Source organism: Crocodylus siamensis, chromosome 5, assembly GCF_052110815.1.
Source record: "Crocodylus siamensis isolate JL-2025a chromosome 5, ASM5211081v1, whole genome shotgun sequence".
NCBI lineage: Eukaryota > Metazoa > Chordata > Crocodylia > Crocodylidae > Crocodylus > Crocodylus siamensis.
The window spans coordinates 32,984,252-32,999,371 of NC_143399.1; the positions used below are offsets into that span (position 1 = coordinate 32,984,252).

Consider the following 15,120-nt stretch of genomic DNA (forward strand, 5'->3'; position numbering starts at 1 on the left):
TCAAGTTAATGTTACAGTGTTGCTATGAGCTGCTAAAAGAGTTGCTATTTACTAATGAATAGGTGGCTTCATGTCACTGGTTGAGGGGATCATGAAACACTCATGCCTGTAGAGATCTTAGATATGAATCTTACACCTGGATTTAGAATGAACACTCGACCAGTGTTTAGAAAAACAATCTAGGACCAATCCTGAAACACTGTCAGGTGCTGCACTTTAACATGCTTGTTGAAGTTGGGTATTTGCAGGATGCAGGCCTTGGATTTGAATTTGAGAATCCTAAAGCATGAAAAAGAAGTGTATGAGACACCAGAATAAGTTTAGAACCATTATACTTATATTTGTGTATTTCAAATAAACTTCAGAATTGCTCTGATGTTTTTTGTCATGTCGAGGTTAAATTACAATTATAGGCAGAAGTATTTTGTCTCTTTTAGTTTTGAAAGAGCTCTGCCCTTCCTCCAATTCTTTATAGAAAATCCTTTTGAGAAAAGTTGGATGAATATTAAATGTTCTAAAATTTAGCTGCAGAACTGATCACTTCCAATAATGTAATTTGTTCTCTACAGGTGAGCCTTTGCTTAGTCTCTGAATTTACAGTCTAGTAGCAGAGACTATAAGGTGGCTTTAAGGCTCTCGTGCATCATCCTTCTCCCGGAATAATCACAAATAAACAGCTTTCCAAGCCATTTAAATTATACCATGGCAATTTCCTAGACTGCCCTACAGATGACAATAAATATTCAAAGCACATGAAATAACCACCTTATGCAATCTGTGCTAACTACGGAAGGTAGGATTGTACCTGCTGAGAGATCTAAATGGTTCAACAGAATTGAAGATACCATTTGAAAATAATATGCCTTTCAGTGAGAAGCTAACTGTCATATGACTACAATCTGTAGTTGCAATTATCAAGCGCTAGAGATCACCAATAAATCAGTAAATGTGGGTTTGTTACTATGAACAGAACCTCCTGAAACTTGGAGAATTTTTTGTGAAATATACATGGTTGATTTGGGAATATTTAATTAATGAGAAATGTGATGCGCACAAAAAAAGCAGCACCGTTGTCAAATATGTACATTTTTGCCCAACTAATAAACATTCTTACAAATATTTCCACCAAACCTCTCAAGTATAAATTTAATAGGTAGAGAGCCCAATTTTTTTTAATGTTGGTGCTTAAAATAGAGTATCTGAGACCCTGCAGCAACCTTCATCTTCAAGGAGAATTGAGGGGAATTAGGTCCTTTTAGGCATTGAAAATCAAGCCCATTTTCAAGGCCTAAGTATGTATTAAGTGTTGTACTTTAAGAAGGTCTTATAGTTTAAAATGTTAGCCTGGGCCAAGATTTTAGGGCGACTCATTTGGTGTGTTGCATCCGTGCATGTCCATTTTAAAACATTTAAAGAGAAATGAAGCCAGACCCTAGATCTGCCATAGTCAATGGCAAAACCCTCTGCCTTCAACAGAAGTAAAATATCCCCCTGATCCAGGGTTTTGGGTCCAAGACTTCTTTCAAAATCAGTCAATCACCAGTCAGTTTTGAACGTCGCCGTATTATCATTATACATTCCTGCTTTTTAACCCCCGGCAGTCACACGAATACACATTACATCTATACCCCGCCATCCGCAGAAAGGCTTAGGGGCGCTTACAATACAAGCAGCTCACGAGATAAGCAGCGACAAGTGGCTCCCCGGATGCCCCGAGAGCTGGAGGCGAGAGCCCGCCTCGCCCAGCGCCGCGGCGGCCCCGGGTGTGTCCCCGGGCGGCCGTCGCCACCCCACCCCGGCCGGGCCGCCGCTGGGGCGGGGCTGAAGCAGGCGGCGGCCAGGTGCCTACAACAGGCCGCTCCTCCTGCACCACGCCCAGCCCGCCCGGGTTTCTGCTCTGAGTCACGGGTGACTCGGCCTCCTGCTGCCGCTCCCGCGACCCCCTCCCGCGTCCCTGCGCGGCTGCCCCCGCTCCGCCCGGGGGAAGGGGTGCTGCCGCTCTCGGCCCGTGACGGCGCCTCGGTCCCAGGCGCGGGGCGGCCGAGCTCGGGCTCTGCTCCGGGAAGCCGGCGAGTCCCGGGGGAGCGGCCGCCTCTCCCCGCCCCGCCCCGCCCGGCCCGGCCCGGCCCGGGCCCGCCCCTCTCCCAGTCTCCTCCGCGCGCCCCCTCCCCAGCCAGGCGGAGCCGCCGCCGGAGCCCGGGCCGCCACCGCCGCCGCCTGCCGCTTTCTGCCCCCGTGGCCAAGGGCGTCCGGCTCTGCCCTGCGGACTCGCTCCCCGCCGCCGCCATGAGCTGGGGCTCGGAGCTGTGGGTGAGTGAGTCCGCCTGCCGCCGCCGCCCCGGGACGCGTTGGTTGGGGGGAGGTCCCGCGGGCAGCGCGGGAGGGGGTCCTGCCGGGGCCTCGCGCCTGGGGAGGGTCCTGTCCCCGGTGCCTCACCGGCGACCCCGGCAGCGCCCGCCCTGCCCACAAAGGCGCCGCCACCGCCCCGCCGGGCGCCTGCATGGTCCCGCGGGCCGGCGCTGCGCGTCCATCGGGCTGAGAACAAAGGCGGCGGCGGGAGCGGCCGTCCTAGCCCTGCCGAGGGCGCGGGGCCGGAGCCCGGGGACCCAGCCCCGCCCCGCCCCGCCCACGTCTGCCCCCTGCGAGCCGGGCAGCCGGCGGGAGCCGCGCTTGGTGCGGCGGGGGCCCGGCCCGGGCGGGGGCTGCGAGCGCCGGCGCCGCTGCTGCTGAACAAAAGGCGCCTGCGGCCGCGCCTCTGGCCCCGTCTCGCTGCTGTGCGGAGCCGCCGCGGCCCTGCTAGGAGCAGCCCCGAGCCGCGGGAGGCCGACTCCACCTGCTGTCGCAGGCCAGGGCTCCGCTAAGGGCGCAGGCTCCTGCTTCCGTCCTCGCGGGGCCGGGGGTCGGGAGCGCGGGTCTCCTGGCGGACAGGCTGCTGGCCCCTTGTCCGCCGGGTTTTGGCAATTTCTGGGAGATTTCCTGCCCCACCTGCTCGGGAGGTGATAGTCGAGTTGCTGCGCTGGCGGCCGGTGCACCCTGAGGCCAGATGACAAAGAGTTGGGTCTTGGTGTGCTTTGAAGGACAAACGTTTTAGAGCTGAGAGCCAGGCAGATCAGTGGAAAGGTTAACTGATAGGCTCAAGGAATCTTGCAGTTCAGTTTACCCTTGGCCCACATTTTCAGAAGTGTCCTGCTTTGTCAAGCTAAAAGAGTTAGCCTGGTATTTTGTTGATGGGCAAAATTCGTATTGTTGGGTTTGTCACGGCTAAGATACTAAGAACTCCACCAGAGCAGCGCCCACCTGACATGGAGTACAGGCCGTTATTATGGATGCAGAACTGTATACCTGCTAGAGGCTGGACAAATGCAAATTGTCCTCCCTAAAACTCTATTAAAAACTCTGTTGATTCTAAACAGGTGTACTTTAAAAAAAAAATATCAGTGCCACGATTGTATTTAAAAACTAAATGAACACTGTCTTCTCTGTATCACTGCAAAACAATTATTTGTGCTGCTCTTGCTGACTCTGCAACATGTCAACTGATCCTTCAACAATTTTGACATCAGCTGATGCATAGATAAAGATGTTGTGTCGTATGTCAAACATCAGTTGAAGTGGTTAACAAAAAAGTCAGTTTAGTCGAAACTGGAACACATAAGAAAAATGCAGTATCTGTGAAGCTTCAGAGAGGCAACTGTGAGGAATGGATGATATGTTCTTATATTTAGAAAAAGTCTTCAGTGAAAGGAGGAGCTGATTGACATGAAGATCCAGTTGTCACACGCGCAATTTGCTTGCTAGTCTCTTTTTTAAAAAAATGTCTTGTTGTCTTTGACAGTAATAGTGGGGTACTAGCCTAAAAAGAGTACTTGGACTAGGTCTCCAGAATAGGAGCAAACACTCCAAGCAGGTTTAAGTGACTGCCTGTACTAGGGCTGACCCCAGTGGGAACTGTGTGTATATATACAACTCAAGAGAATGTACAGTCTCTTCAGCATCTAAATCTCTATACTCCATTGCATTTTCGTGGTAAACACATGAAGATGTTAAATGCACATCTTTCCAGAAATGTTATAGTTACTAAACACACCTCATTGTATGGCATTTTAAAATCTCCTCAGTCCTCCTGTTCTTGTTGAAGTGCACCGGCTTCTCTTGTTGCTTATTGTTTGGAGGCCTGCTACCAGCAAGCTGTCAAGCATCCTGGGTACTTGAATGCTGCTTTTTAAATCCTTCTGGTACTTTTGGAGAGGGCTGGTGGGTAGGTTAGGCAAATAAGCTGGGGGGATGCCTAAGAGAAACAAAAGCAAGCACTTGTACCTGATGTGAAATAAATGAGATGACAGTGTAGCAGATTGTGAATAATGTTCAAGTAATATTAAAATGTTTTATGCTGCAGTTTTCTTTTAAATTGTTTGTTATAGTCCATAATTGTATCAACCCCACTGCAATGGAAATGCAGTGAAACCTGGCTAACGGAACCTGTAAAAGCTGGAAACCTACTCAAGATGGAAAATGTTACGGTCCCAGCATGTCTTATGGAGAATTATGTATATTTACACTATGTTTATTACAGAGTAATGTGTGTGCACAAGGTGTGAGCCCCAAGCAGAGGAGAGAGATTGGGCAGGCAGTCCTGAGCAGAGGAGCTTGGACACTTGCTGTATAAAACAGAAACCTAAGTCAGCACTTTTTCCTGGTCAAGTGCGATTCCCTCTTGGGTTTCACTATATTTTCTTTGGTGGATTAATGTCTAAATTATTTAAATGTGTATTTTTTAACCAATGAACAGTTAAAAGAACTCCCAGCACTCTTCCGGATATGCGTGTATATTGGCCAGAATACACCTTTGGGTGAGCTGAAGTGCTTTGCTGCACTTTGAACTTAACTTTGCGTGCAGTGGCTGAACAGCACGCTCCCTGTTTGTTTTTACTTAATACTTATGTGTATGTATGTATTTTCCTTGATAGCAGTATTTTAAAATAACATAAACTAAAAATAATGAAAAACATGTTAGTTTAAGCTGGTTTATCTACAGAACTGCTTTCTTCTGTGACTTTTTTTCACACTGTATAAAATTTGCCCCCTCTCCCTTATGTTTCCACTTACTCCATTTCTTGTTCAAAGGAGAACTTATTGATGCATTTAAAAAATGGTATTCCTTGACTACCTTATTCTGTTTAATTCATTTGTTTGTATGGTTACCTCTGTAGCATATTCCTTATGACCATGTATTAACACAGATTGACAAATATTTTGATGAATTATCAGACTAAATGAGGATGCATAGTTTGTTTAATGGTTAGACCAGCGTTTTGAGAATAGGGTCATTTGGATTTGTTCCTGGGTGATCGAGCTGACATGATTATGTTTTTGTGCAAGTTATTTAACCTCTCTGTTTCTCAGTTTCCCCATCTGTAATATGTGTCTAATATTTACTTTCATATTTACAATTTGTATTTGTAAAGCCTTTTGAAATCCTCTGATTAGTGGCAACGTATTGTATTATTGGTGTAAAAGCAAATACATTTTGCAGTGAGGGAAATTTATGTTGACTATGAGGAAAACTTTCTTACTATGAGAGGGGGTTAAGCATTGGACTAGATTACCGGCAGAGGTTGTGGAATCTCCATCTTTAGAAGTTTTTAAGAGCAGGTTAAAATCTACTTGGCTGGGATGGCTTAGACAGGGATGATCCTGTCCAGAGCTGGAGGTCTGGCTAAATGACTTCCTGAGGGGCCTTCCAGCCTTGCTTTTCTAAGACTGTGATTTATCCTCACTTCCTGGTTAACAGTAAGAACAGAAGCTATAATAAGGTCTTTTGTATTAAGATTTAATTATTTTTTTCAAATGTGCTGTAGTACATTTTTAGTATGTTTTTATAAGCTCCGTGGGTAGAAAGCTGCATACCTCCTTTTAGAGTACTGGGAACCTTAATTTAATGACTGTTAACTTATTTTCATAATTTTATCATCAGCTGTCATTATACATCAGGCTTGCCTGCCATGCGGCCTGTGGGCTGCCATGTGGCCTGCCAAGTAATTTTCTGAGACCCAGGGTCCCTTGCTCAGGACTGGCGGGTGGGGGAGGGGAGGGAAGCTGCTCACCCCCGTAGCGCTGGGCTTGTCACGTGAGCCGGGTCCTGCTGCTGCCACCCTGAGGGATGTATGGTGTGGGGCTGCCCCAGCCGTGCCTGACAGGACGAGCTGGGGACAGCTGCTGCTTTTACTTCTCTCCGGCTCAGCCCCTTGCCCCTGGCGTCCCGCCAGACTTGGCGGCTGGAGGACAGGAACGGGATGCAGTGCCTGGCACAGGCAGTTGGCAGGGCAGCCCTGGGGGGGCCTTGGCAGGCAGGGTTCTGGTGTGACCTCTGCAGGGCAAGGTGGCGGGAGCCAGTGCCTGCCGGACCCCGTGCTCCGGGCTCACAGTGCTGAGGCCGCTGGGGCTGTGTGTGTGGGGCCATGTGGGTGAGGGGCTGCAGTGCAGCAGCCGCCTGGGTCTGGCTCCGGACAGAGAGTGTTTGAACATGGCTTGCTAGCCCACTGGGTGATAAAGTTCATGATCCGGCCTCACATTCAAAAAGGTTGGACACTCCCGTTGTACATGAACAAAGTATATATTGTGATGCACTGTCTTTGCTTTTTTCCAGTTTGTGGGTAGTGTTTTGTTAGGTCTGGCCCAAAATTGATTGAAGTTGGTGGTTGTCTTCTCATGGACTACAGTGGTTTTTAGATCAGGTTCTCTGAGTAGTCTTCTTAATCGTTGGTAATTGCAGGGGTTTCTTAGCATGCAAGTGGCAGATATTGGAGCTAATGTTCAAAATGCAGTATAAAAGATTTGCCAGCTGTTAGCGTGAATTAGATCAGTTCTATTTTATTTGACTTCTATGAGCCACAACATTTAAGGAAGCATTCCTTGCTTTTAGGTAACATTTGATGGATCTTTCTGAAAGATGCAAATGGCCAAATAAGAATTTGCCATGGCAGAACAGGTTAATGATGACTCTAGGTCAGTATGTTCTCTGTCAGTGATTACTGCCAGATTCTCAATAGAGTAAGGTTTAAGAAACCATTCACTGAACAAGATTAGAATGATCTGCATACCGGATAAGTTTCTTTTTAACTCCTTAATCAGCTTTTTTAATGTTCTGAAGAATGCAGTTGAGAGTGTGTGCATCATATATTGCAAGTTGAGGTTCATTTTCCATAAAATTGCCTAATGCTTTTCCCAATTCAAATAAGCTCTTGCCTTAAGACCCATCTTGTGGCAATGAATTCTGCTGTCTGTGGTACATTTATTTGTATCTTTTGGTGCATACAAATATGTATACACATACACACACCTGCTCTTTATAATAGTTTAAATTATTTAATTTTAATTGTAATTAAATGTCACCTTTGTATTATAACACTTCTACTGACATTTCTTTTCATTCATTATTTTGTTCCATCTCTACTGTGTTTCATTTTTTGTCTCCTCTCTGGCTGTTTTTTCAGGTCCTCCTCAATTAGAATTATTTCCATGCTTCTAATTATTTTCATTACTTGTCTTTGGAGCTCTTAAATTTTTGTTTTGTTTCTTTTCAAAATGGAAGACAGGATTCAGTGTGGGGCATCCTATTGATTCAGATAATTAATATTCTATTTTTAAGAAGGTTTATCTTAATTTTTTTTAAATCTGTAGTGTTTCCCTAGATTTATCATGAAAACTCATAGACTGTGAAGAATCATAAAGGTGGAACTAATGCATATGATTTAGATGGGGACAAAAAAAATTAAAATAACCTCTTTGCTTTTATTACAGTTTTTTCCTTAAAAAATGAAAGAAATAATTTTAATGCCATTTCAAAACCCAGTGAGTGCACAAATGGGAGTGTCCACTATTGCTAGTTTCTTCCAGAACATTTACTAATCTGCTTAGCTCAGTTACCATCTAAAACTGCTCTGGTAATTATTACTAACAAAAAATAAAATTCTTAAATTAGAAGCAGACATTGAATCTTTTAAAGATAGACTCTCTCTCCTTTCTGGTATTTAAATTCCATTTTTTGTAGGAAGTGAAAAATCACATACTATAATATTTGCTTCTTTTTAAGACCAATTGTATGGATTTAGCATCTTTATTCACTTTTACATTATGTATGTGATGAGAAATATTAAGCATAACAAGAACTCTTAATGCTTTGTACTATACTTATTGCCCTTATGTAGGAGGAGTAGACTGTTTTATTGGATTAAATATCAGTTTTTAGTATGATTTCTGAAGCAGATTGATATTGAAACACCTTTCTCTACAGTAATTTCAAGACTGTGGTAATTAATTTTCAGCTTCATAATTGTTGCTATTAGGGTTTATGATTAATTTGAATAATTCAGAAACATTTGAATAATAGTCTAGAATGCACCAAACCCTGTGACCTGAGGAAATGTTTAGAACCCAAATCTATTTGTTGGTTTGTTTGGGTTTTTGACTGATTTGGCAATATGTTAACACATACAGTAGAAAAAAAGCAATATTTTCTTTAACTTGCAGATTCATTCTAGAAAATTTTTGAGTATGATGAAACCTTGAAAAAAATTTTCCTTTCCCTCCAGCTGCATCCTCTTTCTATCCAAGGAGTGCTAATTATTTATCTTTTTTAGGGATGCTCTTTAGATTAATTTATAGGTTTCTGTTGAGTTATGCAATGAAATGAGATCAGGAAGATGCTTTTGAAGCTGTCTTGTATGGAGAATATCAATAGCTATATTTTTAAGAATGCTCTTGACTGGTTATCAGACAGCAGCAGAATACATGTAAAATGCTGTTACTGCTTCAGGAAAATTAATATATTGAGCTATCATTTAATATTTGATCAATTGTATGAAGTGGCAAACTTCACAAAACAGAAATTCTTAGACTCACCACTTGGGTATCAGTTATAGACATCTGTCATTTTGTCTAGATAAAATTAACAATTACCACCTTGGTTCCATTGGGGAGAAACCTAGGAGCTCAGCTGTAGGATTACTAGAGTCTTATTTTTTAGTTTGACACTTGCTATAGACTTCCCATGTGTTCTTGGGTAAAATGCTTAACTTGTCAGTGTTTTGACCTGTTCTGCAGGCTTTTGAGATTTCTTTCAGATGGACAGTATTATGCAAGAATAAAGTGTTGTTGATTTATTATATACACAGTAGGTGTGTCTACAGAAGATGCTATGTTGCCATAGCATTGGCAGGCATGTACTGTGATGCCAACACTACTAGGCAGTAGTATGGGAAGAAACCTGTGCAGTGTCAGGACTGTGCAATAACATGGGTTTCTATGTAGTCATTTAGTACTTGCTTAAACAATGCTAGGTTGCACTGACTGCTTAAGCAAGTGCTAAATAACTGTGCAGTCTGGTACATGTGTACATATACCCAGCAAGTTCTGGCTCAGGAATAAAAACTTAATGCCAAGACTTCACAGGTCCAGTTCTTATTCCAATTGCATTTACTTTTAGTTGGAAGTAATATTGGTCTCCATCTTTCCAGCAATTGTCTAGTTCACCAGTGTCTGGCTTTATTTCCAGGAAGAGTTGAGTCATTGGCATTAAGGTTTTTTGTCTTCTGATTTGGGACAAATAGCTAGACATTTTCAGTTAAGATACTTTAACTTTCTCTTATCAGTTGATTTAAAGATATACTGATCTTTTTATACCCAATTAAGAATGTTGTTGTAAAAAAGTTCTTTTGATTTGAAATGCTTGGTCACGTGCTATATATTAGAATAACTCTTTATTTTTGAAGCATTCTTTTGTATGTGAAGTTGGAAGTCTGACTGATCCTCAAGGAAGTCCACACAAACATAGGATGCTATGGAGTGTTGACCACTAGAAAGAGTATCTTTATTTCTTTGCCAGTTCCTGAATTTTATTTGGAGTTTTTATTCCTAATGGAAAAAAAATATCAGCTTTTTCCCTATTAGGAATGTCTAAATGCCACTACTGGCAATTCAGTTTTTCTGAGTGAAAATAGCAAGAGGCTGTCTGAGATTACAGGGTCTCTTATCTCAGTGATGCAGAGAATTTCTTCAAAGAGCAATCCTGTCAAAATCATGCCTGGAATTATGTTCCTTTAAAATTGCAAATCATACCATCAAAAGTGGGGGGAGAGACCATTTAACAAATGTTTGAAAAAGAAAATATGTATTGATGATTGTACATGCACTTGTAATTAAAAACAAAACAGTGAACTAAAAAGCAAAGCCTAAAGAGTCACATGAGCATTTAATTTAATCTCATCTAGCTAGCCCAAAGAAGGCTGTATTATATTATCAGAACAGCTTCTTGGCATATTCAATGAAGTCATGACTTGATTACTATAATAATTCTTTAAATCAGGGGAAGTTAATAAATTAATACTACTTTTTCTTAAATTCATTCATAAGGTATGCGCACACATGTTGTTTACATTGGTAGGAGAATCCTAAGAGGCCCAGATACATTTAGCTTGGGTTAAGAAACAAATTGTTCAGTGAAGGCTGAAATTCCCATCAGCTTGCCTCAATTAGCCTTGGTGAGCTTATGTATCCTAATGTCAGGGCTGTTTTTGCAGAAAGTTCCTGGATTTATCATCTGATACCCATCAATGATCCCAGCTGTATGGAGAAAAGAGAAGAAAGAAAACAACATTACATAGTACAAAAGCAGAAGGTTTTCATTAAAATGTTGACCATCATCAGCTATTTGTATTGCAGACAAATCCCATAACTAATTTATTGGCTAACTTTGCTGTTACTCTCATCTTGGAATACAAATCCAATGGTATAATTTATATTAGGTGATGCATAAGTTTACAAATACATTAGTAAATTATATTCACAATGTGCTTAAATTGCCTGCTTACATCTAGATAGCTCTCTCAACAAGTTAATCTTTGCTGGTCTATTAGCTTTTGTAGGTCAAAGGAAATCGGTTTGATTAAGTAGGCTGTGGTCTACAAAAGTTTGCACCTTTCACAAAAGTTAGTTTTTAAGGAGTCAACCTGCTGTTTGTCTGACTTTGGACTAAATAAGACTTGCCATCTTAATCTAGATCAAGTAGTAGAATATTGAAACAATTAACTGTCAGATTCCTGAAAGCTTGTTCTTCTGTTTTCCCCCCATAGTCTGAGTACTTTAAAATATTAGTCAAGAGACAAAACCCAAAAGGGCAAGTAACTGTTCAAACTGGTCAGAGCTATGAGCTACGATTTTTCTTGTGCATTTGTATTTGGAGAAGCCATCTTTTATAGAGAACAAATTTATTGTTTTCTGGCTTGGGAAGGAAAGTTGTGTCTTGTGTTTGAGACATATGGCTGGAAGTCAGACCTGAATGTTGTTTTAAGCTTGCTATGGACTTATGTGGTCCTGAAGAAACAAAACTAGCTTTTTTGTCTCAGTTAATCTTTGGGTGAATAGTATATGAGCAATTTACTGTGGGGCAAATGGCAGGGGAGGGCTTTACTATGTGTCAGTTGTTACTCAGTAACTATTCACTGGCACACTTTGTCCATCCATTAAACTTGTGGCAATGTAACCTCCCTCTCTCTTCAGTGAGAGCTGTCAGGGTTTAGCTCCCATTTATCATCATCAGTGGATGTATGGTCATGCCCAATCCCTTGCTCTGAAGTAGGTTGTTTGTATGGCCATAATGCATCTATGAAATAGGTGCAATGCATCCCTACTCCAAAATTAATGTAAAAATTAAAACTTGTGAATTTTGTAAGGTGCTTTGAGCTCCTTTGCTAGAAAGTACATTATGGCCAGGGACAAAAAAAGTTACAGATATACTAGTATAAGTGACTGGAAACTAGTTCAAAAAAAGTAACGCAACAAAAGTTCAGAGAATGTAAACCTGTTTCAAAATGACTGAAACAAAGTTTAAGATAAGCCTGGATGGATGTAGTATCAGAGTTAACTGATTTAGGTTAGATCAGCTTCTTGAACTTCTGTGCCAGATCCCCTCCAGATTTAAGTTAATCTATAGTCCTCCAACATCCCAGGATGCTTTGCACCTCCCCCAATCATACAGTGGCTGGGCTAGCCATGGCCCAAATTGTCTGCTCCAGCCACACAAGGATACATACTCTAGTGCTCCCTAGCTTCTGGCCTGGGCCACTGTAAGCATGTGGCTACATTTCCAGGATAATCAAGTGAACAAACATTCACTTTTTATTGATTCAGTCTATGCAGCTTAGACTAACATGCAGAGATTGAATATATTCAGGCTTGGGCTTTTTGACTGTCTGTACTTAGCCTATAAATACAAATTGATATAGCAGACCAGATTTGATATGTAATGCAACTTTAAATATATACACACATACATATATACACACATACATTCCATGAAGTATACTTGGCTGGACCTGATAATCTTACATTTCATAGACATGAGGGCTGGAAGGAACCTTGTAACAGGAACACATTATATTACACATTTTATGCTAAACGTCATTTGATCAGGTTGATTAAAAATATTGGCATTTAAAAAAAATCCTAAAAAGTTATAAAACATTGTTTTCTCCCTCTTGGATACGTGTGTGTGTGTGTGTGTGTGTGTGTGTGTGTGTGTGTGTGTGTGTGTGTGTGTGTGTGTGTAATAAATTTAAAAAAAAAAAATCAGATATTGATGTACAGTGAATTTGCTTATTCAAACAACATTGAATACAGTTAATTTGGTACACACTGCTTGCTAATTTAACACTTGTGCTTATCAAGTATTTGTTCAACATCTAGGCATGGCGCAAATTGACTTGGTAGAGACTCTTACCTGACAAAAAGTGGTTAAATGAAACATACATACATACTTTTCAGCACTACATGAGAATTGCCATGCACTTGTAATGGAGTTTGGCATATTAGATATTACTACTATATACTGAGGAACCTTGAACTGTGAAAACAGTTGAATTGTTTCTTGAACTGGTAATCCTTTCCTCTAGTAAATTCATGTTATGGGGCATGGAACTTCAAGCAGGGTTACTGAAAGGTGATTCTATGAGATTTTGAACTGTAAAGCTTTTAGAAGGGAGCACTTGTATTCTAGGCTATTGAACTTCGTTATGACTGAAGCATCCAGATAATCGGTTTGGATGCAAAAGCCTCACTCTCAACTCTACTTTCTTGAGTAGAGAACTGATAGTTTGTAGAAAGTTGGCTTTCAGGTAGTGCTTCCTTTCCTTGTTTCCAGCTGCTAGATTGCAAAGAAAGATGTTAAAAATGCATTGCTCTTCTACATACACAACTGCTGCAGAACTCACAGGGATGTTATGTGAATAGGAGAAGAATTGATCTAGGTCAGTGGCTTTCAAGCTGTGGGGTGTGCCTCCCTGAAGGAGCATGAAGAAATGTTGGGGAGGGCACAGGGAAGGTTGCAAAGAGCCAGTGGGCTGCTGTACTTCTGGAAGCCTGGTACAGCAGGTATGCAGCCTAGAGCCACAGCAGGGCCAAGGCAGGAGGCACTGGAACTGTGGCAGGTAGAGCCTGCCCCACGGCAGTGGCTGTTAGGATGAGGGGCACTTTGTGCCTGGTTGCCGCTGCTCCTCTTGGGTGAGGAAGGGTGCAAACAAAACTGCAACTCAAAGGGGGGGGGGGGGTAGGAAAAAAAAAAAAAAATCAGCTCAAGAAGTTTGAAAACCATTGATGTAGGCAAACTCTAAAATAATCAGGTCATTAAATGGTTTGAGTACTTCTGCAGTAGAGGAAACTCAAAGAACAGACAGTATGATGTTAAATTATAGTTGTTTTATGCAAGAATATGTACATTTGATATAAGCAGGAAAGCAAATTTTTAATAATTTTTTTTCAGTCAGAAACAGGTTTCCATTTTTGATTCTTGTCTATCTGACATTTTTTAATTGGCCCATAGGATTTGTAAATCATAGTGACTCTTAAATATTCCTAGCATTGCAGTAAGCTAAAAAACAAAACAAAAAAAAAAAGTTTGCCCTTGTATTCCTTCAGTGTAGGTGCTCTATGTACAAAACAGGATCCCGTTGTGCACTGTGTGCTTTACACATACAGAGAGAAAAAACATGCTCTCTTACTGAAAGAGCTTACAATATGAATAAAAGCCACAGACAGACAAAAATCATTAGTCAGCATGAAAGGCCTAATTTGTTAACAGTAAAGGGGAGTTGTAAGGAGGGATTTGAAGGACAATTGAGGCAGCTTTGTGGGTGCATAACAGGAGCTTTTTTGAAGTATGAGGGTCCACCTAGGAAAAAGCTTATTCAAAAGGAGGCAGTGGAGGATGGGTCCATGAACTGATCACAGGCAGGAATTGTATAAGATGCTGGAATTGGAGTAGGGCATGAAGGGTCACCACAGTAAAGACAAGTAGCTTGTCTGGTGCCATAGAAAAGAGGCAAGTGAAAGGATACAGAGGTAGCTGACATGATCACAGCAGTGGATTAGGAATGGGATAGTTGTAGCCATTGCCTGAATGGAGGAATGGTGCAAGACATAACCATTTGTCAAGATTACGAAAGAGGCTATGGCAGTAATTGATGTGTGAAATAAAGAAAGATTGGATGAGAGTTTTAGCTATGTGGATAGATGGAAAAAGACTGTATCTTTGCAGTAAGAATCAATAGAAGTGATAAATAACAGATGATGTCCAGATCAGATAGACAGTGGTTTTCCACAGAGAAAAAGATAATGTTTAACTTTGGACAAAAGGAGAGAGTTCTGGAGTACAGAGGCCACTTTTTAAATAAGAAGGAGTGGGGGCAGGAAGGAAGGGGGAGAGTCAGTCCTGGGGAACTCCAACAGGAAGCTGGAGGTAGGTGGAGCTAGGGGAAATAGTAAGAGGCCACAGAATCTCAGTAGTGAAAGAGGAGGGACTAGCTTTCAAGAAGAGCGTGGTCAGTCATTGAAGGCAAGTTCTATGTCCAGAAGGATGAGGATAACATAAAGGTTAGGAGATTTGCTTAGGATAAGATCCTTGGAGACCCAAGTGAGGTGGCTCAGTGAGTGCAAGGGGCAGAAGCCAGATGGAATAATTGAAGGAAAGCAACTCTTGGCAGATGTTTTAGACAGCGTGTTCAATATGCTTAGGGAAGCAAATGGGGTTCAAGATTAACTTGCTTTGTTTTCCTTTTAAAAAATGAGAGG

General features: G+C 41.9%; 1 protein-coding gene across 3 annotated transcripts in view; it reads left to right on the forward strand.

Moving 5' to 3' along the window:
- The first annotated feature begins 1,919 nt into the window (after positions 1–1,919).
- The window catches only part of FNBP1L (formin binding protein 1 like), a 94,732-nt gene continuing 81,531 nt past the window's right edge, over positions 1,920–15,120 (forward strand). The window contains exon 1 of one of the 3 annotated variants that reach the window (XM_090049592.1): positions 1,920–2,310. In XM_090049592.1, the coding sequence (XP_089905718.1) occupies positions 2,287–2,310 (24 nt within the window). In that variant the 5' untranslated portion in view covers positions 1,920–2,286. The remainder of the gene's footprint in view (positions 2,311–15,120) is intronic. The other 2 variants (XM_090049590.1, XM_090049591.1) reach the window with 2 other exon arrangements.